The sequence below is a fragment of the Dermacentor andersoni genome, chromosome 7 (genome assembly GCF_023375885.2).
Source record: "Dermacentor andersoni chromosome 7, qqDerAnde1_hic_scaffold, whole genome shotgun sequence".
NCBI lineage: Eukaryota > Metazoa > Arthropoda > Arachnida > Ixodida > Ixodidae > Dermacentor > Dermacentor andersoni.
In genome coordinates, this window is record NC_092820.1 from 41,507,042 (window position 1) to 41,530,622 (window position 23,581).

At 45.6% G+C, this 23,581-nt stretch overlaps 1 protein-coding gene across 1 annotated transcript in view; it reads left to right on the top strand.

Moving 5' to 3' along the window:
• Window positions 1-23,581, top strand: part of PolQ (DNA polymerase theta) — a 292,782-nt gene that overhangs the window by 146,533 nt on the left and 122,668 nt on the right. The window contains exons 14-16 of the mRNA XM_050182268.3: window positions 362-647; window positions 5,864-6,110; window positions 18,733-20,717. Coding sequence (XP_050038225.1) covers window positions 362-647; window positions 5,864-6,110; window positions 18,733-20,717 — 2,518 coding nt within the window. The remainder of the gene's footprint in view (window positions 1-361; window positions 648-5,863; window positions 6,111-18,732; window positions 20,718-23,581) is intronic.

Below are 23,581 nucleotides of genomic sequence, written 5' to 3' on the forward strand. Positions count from 1 at the left end.
TGCCCTCGGCGCAATCGATGTGTGCAGCCATAGTGCGTAGCAGGCGGGAATGCCCATTGCTCCATCACTATCTTCGAGGGTGTTGTGGGAAAGCCCACCGCCTGTCGACAGAACACATGGTCTGGGATGGCGGAGTTCGATATATCCATTCTACATCTAACTCCATTCTAAATAAACAATCAAAAATGCACGCAGTTTTCCAGGTGATATAGAAATTGTTTGATATACGCAATAATTTGATGTATTTGATAGATCGAGGTTTGGCTGTATTTTCTTATGGCTTGGCTGCTGGGCAGTGGGAAGTGTTGTAACTGTATGACAACTTAGAATTGTCACTTAGGTTCAAGCAAGCTCCTTGCAGCTAGGCTCGCTGGACTGGGGCCGCTACCAGGAACTGTGGGAGCGGCTGTCGGCCGCACAACGCCGAGTCGCGGGCCTGGTGGGTGTCGACGAAGCGTGCATAGCGCGGGCGGCCGCTGGTCGAGCGCCACCCCCTGGTGGCCTCCTGAACGGGTGCCGCCGCTTTTACCTGGCACTTGCCCTGGAGCGACTGGCCTCCGAACGCCCCCTGGCGGAGGTGGCACGCATGTTCGCTTGCCCTCGTGGCCTGCTCCAGTCGCTACAGCAAGGAGCCGCCACCTTTGCCGGTACGCTTTTCGTACTATTGACACGTGTGCTTATTTATCCTTAGCTCGGGGACTGCATTTCGCCCACTAACAACTTAAAGTCAGCGCAAGACGTGCCTGCATGATTGGAACTTACAGGAATGTTATCCAAGATTCTATTCATTGTTTGTTGTCACCGAAGCTTCTGTAATCTAAATGTGTACGCGATGCGACATGCATGCAAAATTGCCGTGCAACTGGCTGCGCAAGGCTCTTTGTGTGTATTTGCAGGCTCCTTTCACGCTCTGAAAAACACTTTTATGTAGCATGTATTGAGCGATAGAAAGTTGTATTGGGAGTTTTTCATGTTGCTCTACAATTTTCTGATTGACCCTTTAATCTAACTATAATATTTAAGATGTTGATTAATTAAGGCTGATGTAATTAGGCAGAATGAAAAGAATAATTTGAGTATCTCCAAGCAATGGCAAACATTACCTTGGTTCTGTCCAGCTACAGGGCCTTCTTTTAAAATCTGGCTAAAGTAAGCTGGGACACCTTGTACAATATGTGTTCCCACACGCACACACATACAGTTAAACCTCAATATAACAAGCTTCAATATAATGAAATTCTCGATATAACAAAGTACTTAACTTTTTATAACTTCTTGTCCATAGAACACCATGTATTTAGAACCTCAATATAATGAAGTGCATTTATACACAATTTCAACATTAGGAAATTTCACTGCCACTGCTGAAGGAATACCAAGAAAATAAATAGAAACATCCACAGACGCAAATGGTCAAAGGGTTGAATTACAAGTGGCTGCTTGCAAAAGTACCTCTCAAATCATGCGCTACTCCACCAAGAGTGACTGATGAAGCGAAGCAGTATCGTGTTCCATATAAAATCCAAGTGTGATAAGATCCTATCGCGCCCCATGCGCTATATGCTTTGGGTGTGAGTGAAAGCTTGTGAGGGTGAGCCCAGAAGGATGGTTGCGATATCTTCTGATGATGAACGATATTGGATGAGCGATATCTTCCCGTGCGGGCAAGGGGAATGTGGGGAGGGGAGCTCGCTCGCAGTCGCGCGATCAAGCATGTGCGAGGAGGAGGGAGCAGGTTGCTGCACATCACTGTTTTTTTAGCGCGACCATGACTTTGCATGGCTATCAGCACCGCTGAGTGCATACACAGCCTGGGCTCCCTAGAGGTAATCTGCCACGTATGCAAAAAGTGGGCCTGTCAAGGTGGTGCATTTGTACTTCATATTACACGATCTCTAGTTTCGGAGGCATGTCGAAGTGGGATGCAGACGAAGCATTCGCTCCCCACTGCCAGGGCCTATCATGATAGCGTCGTCCCACGTAAAGCGACACTATTGGCCGCAGGAGCGGAGTGGACGTGAAAGCATGCTTCGCTTTGTACCATTGACATGAAGGTATTGTCGACACGGCTTGGAACCCTTTCTTTTATTGTTGACTCTCAAATTCAATAAAATTAATTTTTTTTCCCATTCAAGATTGCTTTTTTCCGATTGCCCGCTAGCTTGAAAAGCTTTGTGGCCCCTTCCGTGTAAGAAAAATTCGTCAGCGCTTTTACTTATTTGCATAAAAGGTTGAATTTCTATATAACAATATTTCGATATAATGAAGCAAATTGCCAAGTTTACTGACTTTGTTATATCGAGGTTTAACTGAATATACATACACTTCTAGGCTCTCCCATCCCCTCTCCACCTACATGCACATGTATACCATGTGACCGGCTTCCGACACTTCACACCCGTACCCTTTCTTGCACTTTGACACTTGTAATGCTAATGCATTAAAAGAAGTGCAAGGGGGCGTGTTTTTAACCACAAAGATGAAAATATTTCCTTCAATGCTGTTATCCAGATATTTCATGTAAAAGATGCAAGTTCAACATTTTTTTACAATGTCAGCAGTATGGCCAGCAGTATAGGAAATTTATTTAGACTTTTTGATCAGCGTTGTGGTTCAGTATATATACTTGAATTTTGTAGTTGCCGAGGCAGTGGGGGAATTTTGCATTTGCCTTTCACATGTCTTGATGTGTATCACATTGCATCGCAATTTCGTGATGTGCAGACATTGCATGCGACCTTGACTGCGCCAACTGCGTGACACTGACAGTTTAAGTGGCATTCTGTAAATTGAGCTCGATGCTTTAAATGTATGTGTGAGTTTAACTTATTCTGCGAACTAAGTGCACAGACCAACTTAATAGACACGCTGGCTGTGGTTTGTGGCTGATTGATTGCAGACCTGCACGCCCCTTCTGCGGCCCTCTCTATCCTGTGTGCATAATCTTGGGCAGGATCACTGATGAGCCACCTGATGAGCAACAAACTTCTTGTGGCAGTTCACACTCCACTCAAGCAAGTGGCCAATTTTTGTCAAGGCAACACTGCCTTGGCTGTTAGACCATATCAGTGGTGCTTCGCCGGGTGCTGGCAGCCAAAGTTGCAGTTTGGTTGTCGAGAAACCACATAGCCAATGACAACGAAAATGCAGAGGTCAACTTAAATGAGGCCATTTCTCTGCATTGGGTGCGTGAACCATGTACAACAAATTAAGTTACATCAGGCAAGATACCGTGCACAACCCGAAACTTCAATCTTCCGAAAAATCGGTTGATGGCATAACAGCTTCATCTTTCACTTGTCTTCGCTATGAGCCGTGTCAGTGGCAATGTCATTTGCTCATTGACACTGAAACTGTCCATTGTATGTTTATTATCTTTATTCCTTTGCTCCAAATAATTTGAAATTTACAAATACTGCACTTTGATTCAATGCGAATACTGAATTGTATGACATTCGATCAAATATTTAGAAATACAGTCGATCCCGGATATACCGAACCCGGATATACCGAATTATTGCCTATATCGAACAGTTGAAAAACCCCCTTGGGAATCCCATGCAAAAGTATAGTGCTATTGTTCGCATATATAGAACTCCCGTGCAGCGGCATATCGATGTATCGAACTCCGTGCTGAGCTGCGCCCCGGCAAGTGCGCTTCTCCCACCATAGCCCACCCCTGCAAGTGCGCTTCTCCCATCGCATCCCACCCCCGCAAGTGCGCTTCCCCTCATGAAGCTCTCGCGATGTTCCCGCGATCTCACGCGCGCCGCCCCGCACTCTGAGAAAGGGGCGTGTGGGTAAAAGGCACGTGACGAGGAGCACTTGGAGTGCGATTGGGTGTGAAAGGGAAGCGGGAGGGAGAAACCACGCTGACCACAGGCGCCCGTTTCCTGTGTTTTGGTTGGCTGACACCGCTGGCGCAGCGAGACGAACGAGGTCAGTACAGCTTGGGCTTGTGGTAGTGCAGAGACGCGAAGCAGTGCGGCTTTCAATTCGCTTTGTTTCTTTTATTCACAAGGCCAACGCGAAGGCTTGAGACTCGTGTGGTGCAATGCGTTTTCCTTTCCACTTTTGGCACGTGTTCCGGAGCCATGGCCGCGAAAAAACGCAAGAATTTGGATTTTTCAACAAAGGCGGACGTCATTCGAAGAGTGGAGGCTGGTGAGAAAAAGTCGTCGGTCGCCGCGGTGTTCGGAATTCCTCGCAACACCCTGAGTACGATCCTCAAGAACAAAGCCGATGTTAAGCTGAAGGCAGTACAGTCGCCCTGGAGCGTGTTGTGTGCGCGTCCCAACCTTTGACAAGGTCGAGAAGGCATTGTACGCCCAGTGTAGACGATGACGCTGGATGCCTGGTCAGCGAATTTCGTGAGCTCTCAGCGTTCTCAGGCGCCATCCCAGGCGGCGTTACAGCATGGATTTCGTCAGCGCTCAGGACGGCGTGCAAGCTGTAGCGGATTGCGCTGATGCGGAGATTGTAGCTGACATCATGGGTGACATCATGGGTGCATCAGCTTTCAGCCTCATTCGCCGCTGTTGTGGCACAATGGAAGGAGCTGGCCTTTCTCATTTGGACACTGTCAGCAAGCTTGAGGACAGCTTAATGAACTTGATGGTGCAGAAGAAAAAGCAAGCAAAGGTCACAGATTTTTATTCTTCCGAAATAAAATGCTCTGGTCATTGCACTGTGTTTTTGTTTTTTGCGCGCCTTGGAGGCACAGATCGGTAAGTTCTCGTTAGTCACGACATCTGGAAACTGTCTTGAGATGTGTGGTGTTGTTAGAGAAGCTTTTGACATGCATATATGATATTGCAAATTATCGATATATCGAACTATTTCACGATCCCCTTCGAGTTGGATATATCCGGGATCGACTGTATTTAATACAGTAGACATTCCTTTATTTGAATTTGGTTAATTTGATTTTTTCGGTTAATTCGATTCTGATTGAATGTGCCGGCCGGTGCCCATGCATTTCTATGGGCAAGGAGCTTTAATGTCATTTCTGGCTTTCTACATCAGATACATGGAAAACATGTGCAAGTTTGATTCGGGGGCATGTTGAAATCTGGCAAATACTGCCAAATGCATGGGCAACGTGTTATGGCATTTCTTTCTTCCCACTGAATAATTAGGTCAGTTTCATCACTCCCGTGGGGATGGAATTGACAGAAATCGACTGTACTTGCCCAAGCGTAACCAATTTGACTGATTGTGGCTTGTTTACAGTGACACAGTTATCGTGTGGTTTTCAATTACGGCACTAGAAATGATTGGTGGGCTGGATCAGTTTGTGATACCATGTAACCAGCACCCAGGGTTTCGATGACATATCCTGCCTCACGTCTAAAGTGACCCGTCATGGGGGTGCAGTAGCTTTGGCGCTGTGCTGCCGTGCACAAGGGTGCAGTTTCAGCTGCAGCGGCTGCATACTGACAAGGGCAAAGTGCAAAAACGCCTGCATATCATGCATTGGGTGCACACTAAAGAACCCCCAGATGATGAAAATTAATTCGGAGTCTCCTGCTACGGCGTGCCTCTTAATCAAATTGTGGTTTTGGCACGTAATACCCCAGAATATATTTTTGCGTCTAAAGCTACAATGTACTCACGAATTTTAAGTTAGTCACATTAGGAGGTGGTGAAATTAGTTATATGTAGCTCTCACAAATTTGAGAACTATAAGGGGTACTGAGTAATTAAGCTTTTCTTTAGTAACAGTGGCATGCAACCAACAAACAAAGTGAAGGAAAACATGGGGATATTTGCTGTTTTGGATGCAGTGCTGTTTCAGGACGTTCAAGCCCACTTTATCGTGAAGCATTTAGTGAAGCCCTACGGTATATTGGTCCTTCCCCAGGCATGGTGTGCGTGCTGTGCCAGCGACTGGGATGGCGCCACCTGCAACTGCTGGTGTCTGAGTTCCAGGCACGGCTGCACTTCGGCGTCCAGCCCGAGCTGTGCCCGTTGCTGGCCCTGCCTAGCCTCGATGGCCCACTGGCACGCGTAGTCTTTGACGCGGGCTTTGCCGATCCCGCTGCCCTCGCCCAGGTGGCGCCCCAGGAGCTTGACATCACGTTGCGCAACGCGGGACCTTTCCAGGGCAGGTGGGTGGCCGCAGGGCATGCCTTGTAAAAAAACAGATGCTCACGCTTGAGAACATTCCGAATGCATTCGTGCCTTGTTGGTTTATTTACAGCAGAACCTCGTTCATACCTTTTGGGAAAAAACGCAAGGGAAAACATACTAACCGGCTAAACTTACGATCTGAAGTGACTAAAAAGCTTCGCTTACTAACCAGTAATGGACATACAATAATGCTTGTTGCGCGAATCGTTGCAGCACGAGACACCGACATGCCCCAAGCTGGTGGAGCCCAAGTGGCCCGAGTTGTGTCTGGTCATTTTCCGAGTGTCTTAAAACGGCATTTCAAAACCGAAACTAAATCAAGCAGGTGGCCAGTGGCGGAATAGGATGTGTTTGCTCTATTGCCTGTTAAAATGTGTCCACTACGCTTCCAACGGCACTACGCCGCATGCATTGCGAAACAGATCGGTGAAGATGCTTATTGCAGTAGGTTTTGTGGCAACAGCTGTGAATGTGACGTGTGACAACCCTGGAGGAGAGGTGCTGGTATGGGAAGAGTGTGTGCCAGCATTGTAACACGACACAGGCGAGCGACTGTTCCGAGGAAGCTGTCGGGGTGGGCGCCTACTGCTCTAGATTGCATGTGCTCTACGCCTTTTCTTGGTCACATGGGATCTAGCGACCGGAAAACGTATCACATGATCGCAGTTTAATGATGTGCTGAACCTTGGTGCCAAAAGGTTGTGTTTTCTGGGAACTTATTAACCTGCAAAAAAGAAATGTAACTGTATTTGGTAATGTTTTTTGTTCCCAATAGCAAACATTGGTGCAGGAAAATCGTATGAAAGGAGGTCATATCAACGAGATTCTTCCAGTACTTATTTATTCATTAGTTACTGCCAGTACCGAGACCCTAAAGGGACACTTAATAGAAAAATTATTTGAGCTTTGTGAGTAAATTAGTCTAATACTACAATGCCACTAAAGTTACCGTATTTACTAGATTCTAATGTGTCCTCGCTTGTAACGCACACCTGTTTGCCATCACCTAAAAAAAAAGAAAAGTCCTTTACAGGACCGCGTACCTTGTTCTTCCATACAGAAATACAACTTTCTCTCATTTGGAAAAAACAAGATTTACTCCCAGTGCACTAAATTTGTGATAAATAAAGAAAGTTGCAGTTTCGCCTTAAAGGCGAAGCATCGATTACGACAGTAAATTAATCGACGGCTATACGAAAAGTAAGGATAGTAGTTTTAGTGGCCGTATAAACTTTTAAACATTCGCTTACTAACTAAATTAACAAGCATGATGTCACATGCGCACAAGCAAATGTGGACATGTCTCACTCAGTGGGCGTGGGAACTCTTTAAACGCTGGAGTGAGGAAGTGTGGTAGCAGGAGTGAGGGAATTTACCTTTGTGTGGCCTCTCACTTCGGCGCGAACTAGGCGACGAGAACACAGCGCAGTGCGCCTAGATGCGTAGACTCCATCTCCACCGCAGATTGCTTTGAAGATAGGGGCCGCGTGGCTACATCGTACGTAGCAGCTGCCGGTGGAGAACGCCTCTCCTGTTTGCGCCAGTCCCGCACGCAAGTTTCAGGAACTCCGAACGCCCGTGATGCAGCCCGATTTCCGTCCGTCTCCGCACACGTGATCGCTTTCCTTTTAATTAAGGCATCGTGATGAATTCGGCATGTCTTTGGAGTCAGCACTTCCATGCTGATAGAGCAAACGCAGAAAATGGGTAGACGGACGGTGCACTAACCTAAGCCAAAGGAAGCATTGCCTAAGCACACGTACTGCAGCACATGGAGAAAGCTACAGAAACTAGACTCAAAGTGCGTACAAGGTGGCCACTTCGAAATGCCAATGGCGATATAATAATGGAGATTTGGGGTCATACTCGATTCTAACGCGCTCGCAGTTTTGAGACCCTTTTTACTGGAAAAAAAGTGCATGTTAATTCGAGTAAATGCGATACTTTTTTCATGGGGAGAGGCTTGGTAAGTCCGAAAAGGTACAAGAACAAAAGATGTTTCAGCGCTGCCTCAGTGTTCCCGCATGAGCTTGCACTGGTGTCATGGATTTTGACAGCATCTGGTTGGGTCTAGCTAAAGGGGTACTGAAGTGACATTTTCAACTATTCATTTTTTGTTTTGAATGAAGTTCCTAGGCCTCTAAACTCTAGAAAATATAGTCACGAGCCTCAGAGTGCAGTAAGTAATTTTATACAATAGTTTTCTACAGACAGTTTCTGTTTCGTTTGCCAGGAGGATACTGTGTCATGACGTCATGACACAGTATGCGCTCACGTGAGAGCAGGACATTGCAACATTTTGGCACTTGCTTGGGCTCGCTCGCCTCATATGGTGATATAGGTACATTGTGGGGGCCAATGTAGCAGCATAGGTGATACCAGTGGATCCATCATGAAAAGCTAGCAGAAATAGGTGTTCTCGAACCAAAACTCAAAAGAACGATTCCACGACCAGAAATAACCAAATGGTATCCACTGGCTAAGCGCACTAACGGCTCGCTGAGGACAACCGCGTTTGGCTTCTGTTGAGCGGGTCGTAGGCACCAAAGGCGGAAGTTGTGGCACCTACATTAACAGCCAAAATGAAAGTTGAACTGCGCGTCACAGTGACATTTAGAAGGTGAAGCATTGTGGCCACACCCAACTGTGCCGTAGCGTTCACAGTGCAAGTTATTGAAGAAGGAACGGGAGCACAATGGAGGCCGTGTCTGATTGCCAATAACTCTGCTTCTTCTGAGCGCATTCAAGTACTTTTTGCAGTAAAGTATTTCTGAAATAGCCCATTTTCACTTCGAATGCCTTTCTCCACTTCGATAAAAAGGGGTTCAGGGCCCCTTTAAAGGGCTCATTGCTAATAAGAAAATGAGGCAATTACCCGCCCAGCGGCATTGCCAAGATTGCTGTGATTGCATATAGTACTGGTTTATAACAAATTTAGCGAAACTGAAATTTTATTGCCCTTGACCTTTATTCGAGCGATGCCCGATTTATTTTAGAATTGAGAAAAGATTTCGAACTTGGTGGTTTATTTGGCTTTTGCCCTTATATTAAGAAACTACGCTGGGAAACCTTATTGCACTGCGGCATTTCTCAAAATTGTCACAAATTCGCGACACTGTGCATTTGTTCCATCTTAGGCTAATGCTGAACATTTATTCAGGCAGGCACGTACCTAAATAGTGCCTGGTCTTAGGAAACGCTTTTTATCTCGGAGAACTTATAAATTTGGTCTTACTGGTCTCAAGTGCTGATGAACATTGAAGAAGGAGCTGTTGTGTTTATTGAGGCAGAGATGGACATTGCACTTGGAGCACATGAAAACCATCTCTTCTGTTTACCCTTTTCGTGAAGCAGTTTGCTCAAGAGAAACGAGATGACGCTTTCGGCAGCACGTTGCATGTTTCTTCAGCGAAAGTGCACGAATATGAAACCACAACCTCTTCGGCCCTGCTTCTGTGCAATCAGCTGTTGGAAGTGCAACTAGGTCTTTGCTAACGCACTGTGCTCCATTCATACTGCAAAATATGGAACAGTGGAATGAAGACGTGTGACTTGCGACTTGACTTGCGACTTGCAGAAATTGCGACTTGCATATTAAAGGGGCCCTGAACCACTTTTTATCGAAGTGGAAAAGGCATATGAAGTGAAATATAAGTGAAAATAGGCTATTCCAGAAATAATTTGCCACAAAAAGTACTTCATGCAGCAGAAGCAGAGTAATTGGCAATCAAACACGGCCTCTGTTGTGCTCCCATTCCTTCTTCAATAACTTGCATTCCGAACGCTACGGCACAGTGGGGTGTGCCCACAACACTCCGTCTTCCAAATGTCACCGTGACGCGCAGTTCAAATTTAATTGTGGCTGTTAATGTAGGTGCCACAACTTCCGCCTTTGGTGCCTACGACCTGCTCAACATAAGCCAAACGCGGTTGTCCTCAGCGAGCTGCAGTGTCTATGGCTTGTAGCCGACCGCAGCTTGATGTCAGCTATTGGCCAATAGCAGCCATCTAAGGGAATGACGAAATAAAGCGCCCAGGAGAGAGTGAGGAGAGGGCTTTCTGTTGAAAAGAGAGCGTTTGAGAGGAAGGTGACTTTGCAATCCGCTTGCGAGCTCTGCGCATCGCGTACGACAGCAAAATTTGACTAAGCTGTTCACAGCAGCGTATGCTATCCGCGGACTACGTTATTCCACGAAGCCCAAGGGGTGGTTCAGGGCCCCTTTAAGGAATGGAATTTTATTTTTTTTAGCCCAGCTTTTAGTACCATTTCTAGCCCAGCTTTTAGTACAAGCACAATATGGATGCGTTGCTCCCCCGGTTGGGCAAAGTGTAATGAGCTCCGAAAGCCTTTACATGGCCTTTGAAGCTTTAGCCAAAGCTTCGCTTGTCGTCCACCCAGTCACCGTCAACAATATCCTCCAAAACAAAGGATTGCAGAGCTGCATTGGCATCATGTACATTCATTGTGAACACAGAGGCAACGGAGGCAGCTGAGGCAGGCAATGGATGCGTCACCACGTGATCAGACATGGCAGTGCCCATGGGATTGCCGTGAAAAGGGTCATTACAGTTAGGTTGTTTGCACCTCTGCCACATGTCTTTATAAGAGGCCTAGTGCATGCTGCATGCTCATCCTGATGCCAGAAGTTTTAACTGGCTTCATGAGACCCCTCCTCTTTGCCATGCTAATAATGTTTTTGTTGGTGACGACAGCCTACCACTCAGCTTTGGAGTATTATCGTTCTCTTGTTATACAGTCTACTTCCGTTATTTTGACACTGACGGGACCAACGAAATTGGTCAAATTATCAGGTGGGTAGAATTAAACAAGACGGAAGGAACTAGTGTTGTGCAAGTGCCAAATGGTAGATTTCGGATCGAATATTGAATTAAATTTAAAGAAAAGAAAGCCACATATCGAATCGAATACTGAATATAAATGTTTTGCACAAACTGTCACGCTTCCAAATTTTGTGCAAGAAACACAGTGCTGCCCATGCTCAGGAGGCAAATCACATTACTTAAATAACAAGAATCATGCTAGCTATCAGTAACTTAGGTACCTATGAATCGAGATACATAATATGCTCTACTCATGTTAAAGGGAAGTTCAAACTAGTATGCCAGCACTGATAACAACTCAGTTCGTACTCAAACGTTTGGAAAATATTTTTTTGCAGTGGAATGTCTGACAAATAGGATTAAATGCTCCTTTTCCTCTGAAGCTGCAAAAATGGCAAAGTTGTCTTAAATACCAATGGGGGTTTCCAGTTTAATAGGGGGCCATACTGTGCTTAATGGCAGTCTTCTATTGCTTAGAAAGTATTCCATTCCAGTTTTTTTCCAGAAAACAGGAGAGTTTTCCCATCTTTATGGCAGGTGGTTTATGTGGGTTATCATCAGCTCGCTATAAGACCAGTCTGCGCAACAGACAAAAGCAGTGCTGAGCGCATCACGGCACTCAGCACTGCTTCGTGTGGTCATCAGCGCCACACATATAGACTGCAGTCGGTGCCAGCAATAAAAGGTTGTCGAATCAGGAGGTCCAGGTTCACCCACAGCCTTCAGCTGAGGTCGAATTAACCAAAATATCTAATTAACTGGAGTCAAATTAATGGAAGTATATGTACAACATGCTGCTCAAATGGAAAAACCTGAAATATTCAACTGGAATTTTCACCCTCTCACTCTCAGGTAGATCCTTGCCACTGCACCCTATCACATTTCTTAGTGCAAGATAATTTTGTTCATTACATGTTTTCAGTTTCAAAGAATCAAGCGTTTCGAGCAACTGCAGTTTTCGTCTTTCTGTGGTCCTCTTGATGTAAGGTGTAGTGCAATGGCACAACCACAACGAAGAGACGCAGAGAACATGTCACAGGCAATAATTGGAGACGTCTTGATGTATGTGTGCATATTCGTTGTCCTCTTCATTGCTGAGGCTTCTGCATCACTGTCTCCTTCCAGTCAAAAGACACGTTCTCAGTGGACTTTGTCCATCAAAAGGATACCTTCATTACGTAAAATGAGTTCGCCACCTTGAAATTAAATTAAATGATGGGGTTTTACATGTGAAAACCATGACCTGATTATGAGGCACGTCGTAGTGGGGGACTCTGGAGATTTGGAACACCTGGGTTTCTTTGGCATGCACCTAAATCTAAGTACATGGTTGTTTTCGCGTTTTGCCCCCACCGAAATGCGGATGCCATGGTTGGCATTCTATCCCGTGACCTGGTGCTTAGCAGCCCAACACCATAGCCAATATAAAGCCATGGCGAGCTTCACCACCTTGTAGTATGTTGAAGCCCTTCTCCAAGCCATACACTCACGCTCAAAATTAAAGCATGCGATCGTCATACACAGCCATACCCTGAGTGTTGCATTGCAGCAGAAGCTGTGATTTTGGGAATTCAGAGTACCACCAGTGTCACAACAACAGGTGTCAACGATCTGCCTGCTCACCTCATTTCACCAGTGCTGTTGAATCAGGTTCTTATTCCATTTGCTTACTTATTGCATGGTGCACTCCCACTTAATCGCGGAAGTACGAAATAAGGCACGACATAGCGACACTCCAGCCATTTCATGGCTAATCCACATTCCGTAGGGTTTACAGTAGTAAGAATAAATGTTGAATTGCAAGAGAACAAAAACCAATTTTATTGTACAACCATTCTCATATCATGTATCAGTAGAAAACTGCATAAAAACGCAAAATCGCACATGCTCGACTACAGCACAGTTGTCTCTGTGTGCGCGCGCGCTTCTCATTCAGATTATTGCCTGCAAATGGCAATCAAAAATTTATATGTAGGAGCCATCTATGGACAACACACAATGACCAAAACTAGCCTGTAATTTCTGTACATTAATGTGGAGGCGTGAATTATTCAGTATGTTGCAAATTCACAACACTGGGCATGTGGAAATAGGCTTGTACGAGGCTTAACCTCTGAGCGATGGTCAGGAAAGGGCTCAACGCTCCTCCACTCCATAGTGCACTATGGACACTATGTTAAGGTTTGTTGACTTGTTAATACAGTGCAGGGCTAGTTTCGAAGTCAGATCACCAACATAAACCAGTTCAAAAACCAAGGTATACCGCAGTATGATAGTACAACAGCTCTCGATGAGGAACTCATGATATAGTCATCTTTTTATATATAGTCGGTTGTTTATTTATTATTATTATGTCATTATTTTTTTGTGCTGCCCTACGCACCGTGATGCAGAGAGCGCTGACCATACGACTACCGCTCTAGGTGTCATACTCCATAAATCCAGGGAAAACACAGGAAAGGCGGGAGATGGAAATTCAAGACGATGAGCAAAATGAGAACAAGGTAAGAGCAGGAGCCAACGTTTTGACAAGTGGACTTGTCTTCTTGAAAGCGACTTACGCTTTCCTCGCCACAGTATATATAGGTGGGATTCTTCTAAAGGGGAGAGGGCGTAAGGCGGATGGATGCGGCAACGAGCGAAGGCATGTTAGTGGCGAGGGTGTCGAATTGAGAATAAAGGAGTGCTGTGTACAAGGCCAGGGACACGGTCATCTGTCAATCGCATGTCAATGCCCGTGTGTCAGCTGGCGTGTCAACGGCGTGCACAGCAGCTCTGTATTACCTGTTTCGCTGGTGGTTGTGGGCTATCGTGTCTCTGAAAGAGATAATAGAAGGAGCGGCAGAAACCAGTGCTCATGTAAAAAAAAAAAGAAAAAAAAGAAAAAGAAAGAAAAGTATGCTGAAATGGTATAAATAAATCAAAGGAAAAAAACAAAGAAGAAAGAAAAGGAAGAAAAAAGGAAAAAGAAGACAGTTAAGAAACCAAACTAAGTGTTGCTGCCTATGCTTGAAATTTAGCATAGCGAATAGATTCTAAAGCTCCCTTTGAAATATTTATGTCTATTGGTTGCAATGTCTTGAACTTATGGATAAGGTATGATTCTCTGTATTTTCTTTCTCATTCAGAACGGAAATTTGACTGTAAGATGTAGAGTTTAAGTTCATCAACGTTATGACCTGGTTGGTTGTAATGCTTGGCAATGGCTTTGGGAAGCTGTTTAGCTGTGTCCTCATGATGTCCATGTAATCTGGTGTTCATTGATTGTCCTGTTTCACCTATGTATTGTTTCTTACAGAAGGAACATTCAAACATATAAATCGCATTTGAACTTGTACAAGTGAAGCTAGATTTGACTTCGTGTGCATAACTATTTGTGGTGCTTTTAATTTTAATGTCACCTTGAAGGTGCCGGCAGGTTTTGCACCTGGGGCGACATGTTTTTATTACGGGGGAATGCTGTTGGCTGACTTTCGCGTGCACTAACATGTCTTCAAAGTTCCAGTTGCGGCGATAGGTAACCCTTGGTACCATGTACCAAGGGTAGCTTGGTACCCTTGGTACATGTTACGAACTGGGTTCAGGAGCGTGAATTAAAGCACTGAGCACCATTAGCCGGCAAGCTGCACAATGCACTGGAGCCCCGTTGATATGTCCTGCACTTTTTTTCCCTGGTTGCTTCGTCGTGTATTCGTGGTCCCTACCTAAGTCCCATTGACTCCCATGTATTATGTTCCCCTTCGATATGTTGCTGTTCTGTAATGTTCCTGCATGCTACATTGCATTTGAACGCTGCGGTACTGCAAATTTAGTCGTGCAGCCAGCCGATATGTTGCAATATGTGACCAACACATTGCAGCAAGTGGCCAGGATGTTACAATAAGTGGCTGAGTGTGCACAGGTATATCGGGAGAAAATTTCCACAAAGCATTTGGCGAAGCACGCAAAGTGCAATGATTAAATACTATTGGGAACTACGTACTTTTCGCCAGATCCTCGCAGCACAGGGCTGTATTTATTTTGGGCCGGCAAACGTCTTATGCTCATTGCATAATCGCTGATTCTCTTTAGTCAGCTTCGCTGCAAAAGAGCCATGTTATGCCATGAAGCATACGCAAGATATTGTGTTGAAGCATATGAAGAGCTGAAAGGGACCACTTTCACAGAACACTGTTCGTGTCGCTTAATTATGCACGCATGCACATGCCGTCCTCTGTCACAATAAAAGCGCTGAGATACCAACTGTACTGGCAGCCATTAAGAGCTGTTTGTGACGTTGCTGTGACGATTTGCTTGTTAAGTTTTGTTCCGTGGTACCTTGAAAAACGTATGAATGGGGTTCTACTGTACTAATGAAATGATATCTCAAATAACATCCCATTGTTTTTTTTTTTTCACAAATACACAGTAGAACCTTGTTGATACGATCTTGTTACATGCGATTTCCTGACGTCAATGTTCACGATTGAGAACACAAAAAGTTACTCAGTGCAGTTAAGCTCCTTTTTTACTTGGTAATACATTCCAGGAAACACAATCTTTCAGCACCAATGTTCAGTACATCGGCAAACTGCGATCATGTGATACGTCTTCTAGTCGCTAGATCCCACATAAATAAGAAAAGCCCCGAGGCACGTGCGAGCCTGAACTGTAGTCTTGTGCTTCCTGCAATACCCGCCCGCCCATCTTGCGTAATAACGCCGGTGCACACTCAGTTTCCTATTCTGGTAACAGCAAACCTCTTCCCAGGTCATCGCACGTCGCATTCACAGCTATTGCTGCCAACCCTATGCGATAAGCATCTTTGCCTATTGTGCTGACTCGTGTAAGGGCCACACCTCGAACTTGGCAGCCAAAAATTTGGAGAAAAAAGAATTTCATCAGAGAAACAATTGCGTTTGGTGCGCATTGGAAAATTTATGTGCACTACCCACTTCCACATGCCCCTACTAGACGGTGGGAGCTATACGTTGGCCTCTGATGCAATGGTACATTCGGGCATCCAAGGTGTACAGTAGTCGTCGGCTGTGCCAGCACCATTTTGACCAAAAGGTTTGGTCCAGTGTAAGGGCCGCACCTCTACAAAATTTTGAAAAAAAAGTGCGGCCCTTACACCAGTCTATACGGTATTTGCTTAACAGTGCACCAGACATAGTGATATTGGCAACATACTGCAGGCTTTTAATAGGCGATAATGTAAACATGCCGCCGTTGTCTGCTGCAGGCGGCACGAAGTGAATGTCATGTTTTGCTCTGGCAGCATCGTTGGGATTGTATCCTGGCATCGCCTACCAGTTCGATTTCATTTTGGTTTCCCGTCTCCATCTTAAAACCCTACGCAATAGGAAAACAACATCCGTCTCGGATCACTCGGGCCCCACCAAATCGTCAACGTCTCGTGCTGCAACGATTCGTGCCAAGTGGGCACATTAAAGCTTCCCACCAAAATGCCACGATTGGAGCTGCTGCTGACCGAAGCTGAATTTGAGTAGCGCAAACGTAAGCTTGCAAAAGCCGCAAAAGGGACAATGCACGTCCTAAACCCCAACAATTTGTTGTGTCGGCTTCTCATGCTCTAGCGATTCGTGCAACGCTTTGCAGTATGTAAATGTCAACTACAGTTAAGTACGTCAAATTTTTTAGTGACTTTTGATCGTACATTTTCCCAGTCAGTATGTTTTTCCTTACGTTCTTTTCCAAAATGCACGAACGAAGTTCTACTCTGCTTTCTATGGCAAGAAATAATGTCACTCTAAATTTTCTTGTTGTGGTACTACGTTTAGGCATTGCAGGGTTAAATCAGGGTGTCTACCAACCGGGAAAACCGGGAATTCTCAGGGAATTTGAACAGTCTGGAAAAACTCAGGGAAAACTCAGGGAATTTGTGCTTCTATCAGGGAAAATTAGCTGTAACTTTATTGAAAGGGAATGAAAGTCGTGGTAATACTGGCTCCAGTAACAGAGGAATCACAACGAATCGTCATTGACGCCGTGTCATCGGGACGATGTATTGCCAGAGTAGTTAATGACCGATTTTCTAGACGTCCGATTTTTCGGACATGCCCGATAATTTGCACGGCTTTGCGGCACCACCACGTACTCCATATAGTCAATGTATATTGCCCTGACTGCAGGTCAGAAATGGCATTAATCAAAGCCGCCACTGCCGCTATTTTGATTATCTCGCCGCCTCGAACCGGCACTCTCGCACGCAGATCCGCTGGCAGCCGTAACCACCACCGCGGCAACGTTAGGCCTAGCTGCTTCTATGTTCGCTATTAAGCTTCTTGCCGTGCGATGCCGTGTTTTTCATTGAAAGAATTCGTCGCTGTCAGCAATGGAACCGACTCTGCCTTTGTAATCCTCGCGATTGGCTTTGAAGCTCGCAGAGCACAGCGCGTTGCGTAATGCGAGTCTTTGAAAGTTAGCTTCGCCTCAGTACAGTAATGATAGGCGGTGAAGCACAAGCGTGGGAAGGGGCAATTGTCACGGGCCACAGTATGTATTCCTTAATTATACACACGTGCACCCCCATCTCCTGTCAGAGTACGAGCACCGATATGCCTAGTAGGTGTACTGGCAGGCCTTAAGAACTTTTTCGGGCGTGCCTGGGTCAATTTCAGCCCTTAATGGTAGTTAAAGACAGACATTCATTACTTTTGGACTGCCCGATTTTCGGATGTTTTTGCGGCCCCTAGGGAATCAGAAAAATCGGACGTTGACTGTACAACTGACCAAGAGGATGCTTCAAATGATCCATGTGGTGAAAGCGTGGTAGAAGGAGGATGAGAACAGAAAGGACCGACGCACTGAGGAATTAAATTAACGGGAACGGAAGCGTGCCGCCGCCTTTTTGAAGGAGCTTGAGCTACAAATATCTAAGTGTTGGTAGACGCCGAGATGCAGATGTCCCTCATCCAAACCAAAATAAACTGTTTTAAGCAGTGAAACGCAACACTGAGATGTTGTGTACGGGCAGAGAGTATGTCAGGACAGTTGAGGTTGACTTCCCAGCTGCTGAGAGAGAACCTTAGTTGTGACAAAGTTCAGGCCTCATACAGATGAGCTTGCTATCAGTTGATAGAAATAGCTCATATTAAAAAAAATATTTACTTATGTATGCATCTCCTTTTCATTAAAATGTTCGACTCAATTTGGAATGGGTTTTACCATTTCTTTCGCTGTGCATTTTACTAACACGTTCCTTATGTTTTCTTTTTAAATAAAATAGATATTACTCCTTACTATTCAAACTGGATTAGGTCATTTTTTTCAGCATGCTTACTAGAGAGTGACAACATCGGACAATGTGGTGTCAGCTTCTCTTGACGTAAAACAAAGTTCTGGCTCATTCAGGGAATTTTGCAAAGGTGCTCAGGGAAAACCTGGAAAACTCAGGGAATTTGAAAATGTCAACTTGGTAGACACCCTGTAAATGGTTTAGAGTAATAGCCTTTCTTGGCCCAGTTTCGGTTTCATATCCCAGGAGGTGTGGCTCACTCATTCATCTGCTGAGCTGCTGCTCATTGTGCAGCCTGATGCACATAGACTGATGCTACACCTAAACTGTTCTAGTGTTTTCCTTTATTGTTGTTTTAGTTTTCTTTACTGTTGCACCTGCCATCTTACCTTCTCTCGCTCATTGTGCAGTCCTTGGCTAGCCCTAGTACTCGGAACTTTTTGCTTGCCTAAGTGCACAGACCAGGGCGAGCTACCAGATGCTGCACTGACCCACATCTGCCTCACGTTTGGCTGCAGGGGGGAGTCTCGCTGTTGGCAGTTGTCCGTGCATGGCAGAGTGACGACCACGCAGCTGGCCGACATCCTGGTGCGCGAGGCAAGATCAGTGGTTGAAGGATCCCTGGGTGCGGCTGTGGCTTGGGCCGACAAGGTTGCTGCAGCTAGTGGATCAGCTTCAGTGAAGAATAGCCAAGCAGCTGGCACAAAGAAGGACGAGGAATTTCAAGAAACAGCGAAACCGAATATCTCTGCAGCTACTCAAATTGACAATTCGTCGAGCATAAGTCAGGGCAGCGGACTACACCAAGACACTACAGAAAATGGTGCAACTGTACGCTCACAGAATTTTAGCCCATCAATCTGCCCAGTTGTGTCGATGTCTCAAGTACACCAAGCTTTCGCATCTCAACAAGCTACACACACAAGGCAAGGGGAGGTAGAGTTACCCAGTGCGCTCTCCCCACCAAAAGAAGCAGCTGCTGTTGACTCTGAGCATAGCACTAAAGGACAGGACAATGCTCTTGACATGCAGGCTTCAATGTCAGTCCCGTGGCCATCTTTACAGCCAGGCGGAACCATTGCCATTCTTGAGTTAGAAGCGCACGATTCAGAAGACGAGGAGCGCCTCACACTAGACAAACTTTTTGGCAGTTTACCCACCGCATCAATGAGTTCACCGATGGAAGTGAGACAAGCTTCTGCGAACTCACCATCGTTGGCTAGGACTGTCGTTGAGTCAAACCTGGATGACGCCATTTTGTTTTGGGAGAATAACAGCTCACCACTGTCTTCATCGACAGTGAACTGTGTTAGCAAAGAGGTACAACCACTCCCGGGTACAACTAATCCCCGTGCCGCTTCACCAAAGGATGACGACTGTTGTATTCTAAGTGGCAGTCCTATGGCCAATACGCAGATGTTGAATGGTGAAAAAGAAAATCTACCGTCACCTTTAAAAAATGGCACACCTTGTAAGGCAACAGACCTCTTCCCGCAAGTTAGAATGTCTAATAAGAATAATGCACAGAAAACTACTCATGCAAGCCGCAAAACATTGCCACTCACTGCATTGCCTAACAGCAGAGTGTTGCGATCGCAGACTAGGGGATCTTGTCAGAACCAGAAGAAAATTCAGCACGATTCATCACCATGCCAGAGGGGCCTTTTAGCGAAGAGCGACTCCTTCAACTTTGGCGGCAGCTTTTTTCAGGACACTGTTGTTCCGAGGGCAAGTAAGCTCGAGAGCCCACCACCGACGCCGTTGAAGAGCAGACAAGGTGATAAATTATCCAAGTTCACGAGCCAAGCCACTGCTCCTTTTCCCAGGAGAGACTCCTACAGGCTTAGCGGGAGCTTTATCCTGGACAGCCAAACCATCAAAGCCATGGATGGGGTGACACTCGCTGAAGGCATCATAGAGAATGCTGCAGACGATATACATGACTGCAATGTTGCGAATGGCACTTCAGGTGACGGTCCACTAGGCTCTGCCCATCTGAAACCACTGCCGACAGACACCAGCTCGATCGAAATTTCTGGAGGCATTTGTTCTCTAGGAAGCTCCACGCTGTCCGAGCTCTTCGGCTCACCGGGCAATGTCGTCTTGAAGTCGGAGAACAGCAGCCCCGACAGCGAACGGAGCGGCAGGTCCTCAAAGTCTTCCAAAGGTCGCAAGAGGAGTGCTTCCGAAGGCGAGCTCTTCTCGTCGACGGATAACAGCAGCGATCACTCGCTGGACTCGCCGGCTGACCGAGTGCGTGAAGAGTTTGCCTGGGAGTATGTCAAGTCTGCGCGGGACTTTATGTGCCAGTGGAAGGAGCAGAAGGAGTTCGCAATGGCCCTGGCTGTGAGGAGCCATATGGAAGTGCAGCCATCCATTGGGCTGACAAGAAGTACGAGAGTCATTACAAAGTCCTCTGAGAATCCCTTTTTCCTTGACGGCAAGTGTGCCACGGGTGTTGCTGTCTGCTGGGGGAAGTACCAGGCACATTACTTCCAGTTAGGTTGGTGTCCTTGCTTCACCTTTCTTTCACGTAGCTTCCTTTTATGAAAAATTGTGTTGGCTCAAGTGCAATGTACTCAAGGATGTAGATATATTTCAGGGAATACAGTTTAGAGACTTCTTAAACTAAACTACTTTGAAGCTTGTAGCATATAGTGTGTGTATTCGATAATAATGCAAGGGTGCAGTCGGGGGACCCAAGAAAAAAAACTTAAGGATGCACACTAGTATAAGGCGATATGAGTATTGGGCGGATTATTCAGATTCGGCGGCGAGTGTCCCAAATACTGAATTACTAACATATCCAAAGCACAAAATGCTGACCATAAAATATGGTAGAAGGAAGCTTCAACATGCAGAGTGTGTAAATTATCTATGCATTTTGCCTTTAGGTGTAGCCTCACGGCAGCGCAAATCTCGTCTTTAACTGTGCATGCAATTGTGTACACCAAGATTGTGCATCAACAGCAAAAGCATTGATGAAAGTAATGTGTTTAAAATGCGTGTCATCCATCTTGAAACACTTCTGATTGGAATTGTACTGCAAGCTTGAATAAAATGTGCAAAATGCTTTAGTAAGACAAGTATGTTGTATGCAGTTGGTTTACTTCTACTATTGTTTTTCACCAGGCATAATTTTCAAGTGGCTGGATAGGCGCTTTTCAAGCCCGCTAGACATGAAATAGTTGTTATTTTGATATTTAATGTTCCTGTTGTAAATTTTTTCTGGAGTCCACATTCTGTAAACTTGACAAATCTCCCTGAAGAATTGCAAATTCTTCTTCTATTCTGCAGTTGTACGCTTTTTATGATCCTGAAGATGTAGAGTGCGGTGAAATGGGGTGAAATGGAGTTTTAAATCAACAAAATTAAGTGGTGCCTGAAAGGTTTAAAGGCGCATACACAGTAGTGGAAAAATGCACGCGGTGCACCAGCAGCGGCAAAACGCAGCTGTAGCAGAGCGACCACACCAACTGGTGGCGAGCCGCTGTGGCAGTCACATAACAGCATGAAAATTTGACTTCCTCTCATACTCTGCATATAGGTGCGAGTTGGCGCGTGCTTCTTTCTTCGTCTGCTGACAGATCAGCACTGTGTTTACGTTCTTAGTCCTTAATGGGAGTTATGTCTTATGTCGATGATGACGTCGTTGCCACTAATCATAATCACGTTGGTGTGCACCCTTCTGTTGTGCTTTTGCCCCTGTTCAAAAGGCACGGAGAATGAAGCTCTGGGTTTCGCCTCTGCGTCCTTGTATTCAGGGTACGTCTTGTCATACAGAATCTGATATCGCACACTGCCTCCAAAAACCTTTCCATCTGGATGTCTCGGTTTTAGAGTGATCATTGTAAAAGATAATCGCAAACCATGGCAATCAAAACAAGTGTGAGCGAGAGCTGACGCGAGGAGACGACAGTATGAAACAAGTGGTCCAGCTGACACCACATACAAGTACAAATTGAGCGGTTGGGTGGGTCCGCATGACACCTGTTGACTCCGCGCACGTCACTAAAGGGGCTGCTCTCATTGGTCTCAGGCATTCGCGGCTCGCCTTCCGCCGCGGGAAGCCACGAAAAATCGGTCCGCGGAACAAGAAAGCTGCCCCGAGGCAGCTTTTATGGCTCGTTTTTTTCGCTAGTGTAGGTGCCTTATATGTGACTTCACCGTGTCACGGTGCACGCTGCTATAAAGCCACACTATAAGACAAAATTTGTGCTGCCATGAAGTCACACTTAAAGGGACCCTGAAACGATTTTGATGATATTGTACAATCACTCCGAGTTGTTATGGTTGGCTCATCTGATCATCAAGTGACCCTTGTAAGTGACAAATTTAAGCATAGCACTCTGCGTGTAAAGCGTGTAATTTATTATAAAGTATTAAAAATGTGCATCGCTATTGATCGCAGTGGTGCTGCTCCTCCAAGTTTTCAGCTGCACCATCCCAATTGATGTACTATTTGGCCCAACTGACATTACTTGGGTGCGCTATCCCATTGGCTACCCGGGTCACATCATCAATAACTTTTCCAACTTTATGGTGAACAAATGTTGTTCATTTTAGCTAGAATGTTGCTTAATGTTTCAATAAAAGTTAACAGAAAGAAAATACACACTGACAATTTATCACATCACTCAAGCACTTTTGGCACATAGCAAGTGTCGTCTGCTCGTGTTACAACATTCATGTTGACGCAAGCTGTGGAGTCAGTGTTGGTCTTAAGCTTTCTTTTCGCAGGCACCATGGATTGTCCTTGTTAAGTTGTGGGCTCCAAATCTAGTGATCATCAATATGTCGAGCTGCAACTTTGTGTCCCTGTGCCAGGCAACATGCAAGAAGAGTGGCTGCAGCTTATCGAGCTGTTGGCATTCAGTCGGCACCAACATCTATGCATTTGTGGCCAACACTTCATGCCAAAGGATTACTACCACAATAGAGTTTAGCGTGTCTGGTATTTGGGTAAACGCAAGCGCTAGTGGACTTGGCATTTTACCAGATGTGCGGAGGCGCAAAAGGGAATGACCTGCATGGTACAGCCACCTGGTGGCACAGAGCTCAACCACACAGAGAGCTGTTATGGCAGTGACTATGTGTATTCTACTTTGCTGCTAGTGTAAATATTTGGCATTAGCGTAATCGTGAAAACATTCTCTTTTTAAATGTTTAAAATGCTACACTTCGTTACAGCAATATTAGCTCTGTGTTTGGCTGGTTAAGCTCTGTGCTGCCATGTGGCTGGACCGCGCAGGCCAATCAGGCCACTCACATTTACACTAAATCCACTCCTTGACAGTGATAGCAGTATGGAGGGGATTTAGTTCATGCCTCCAGCCATTTGTCAAAACACCCAGCTCGCCTGTGGTT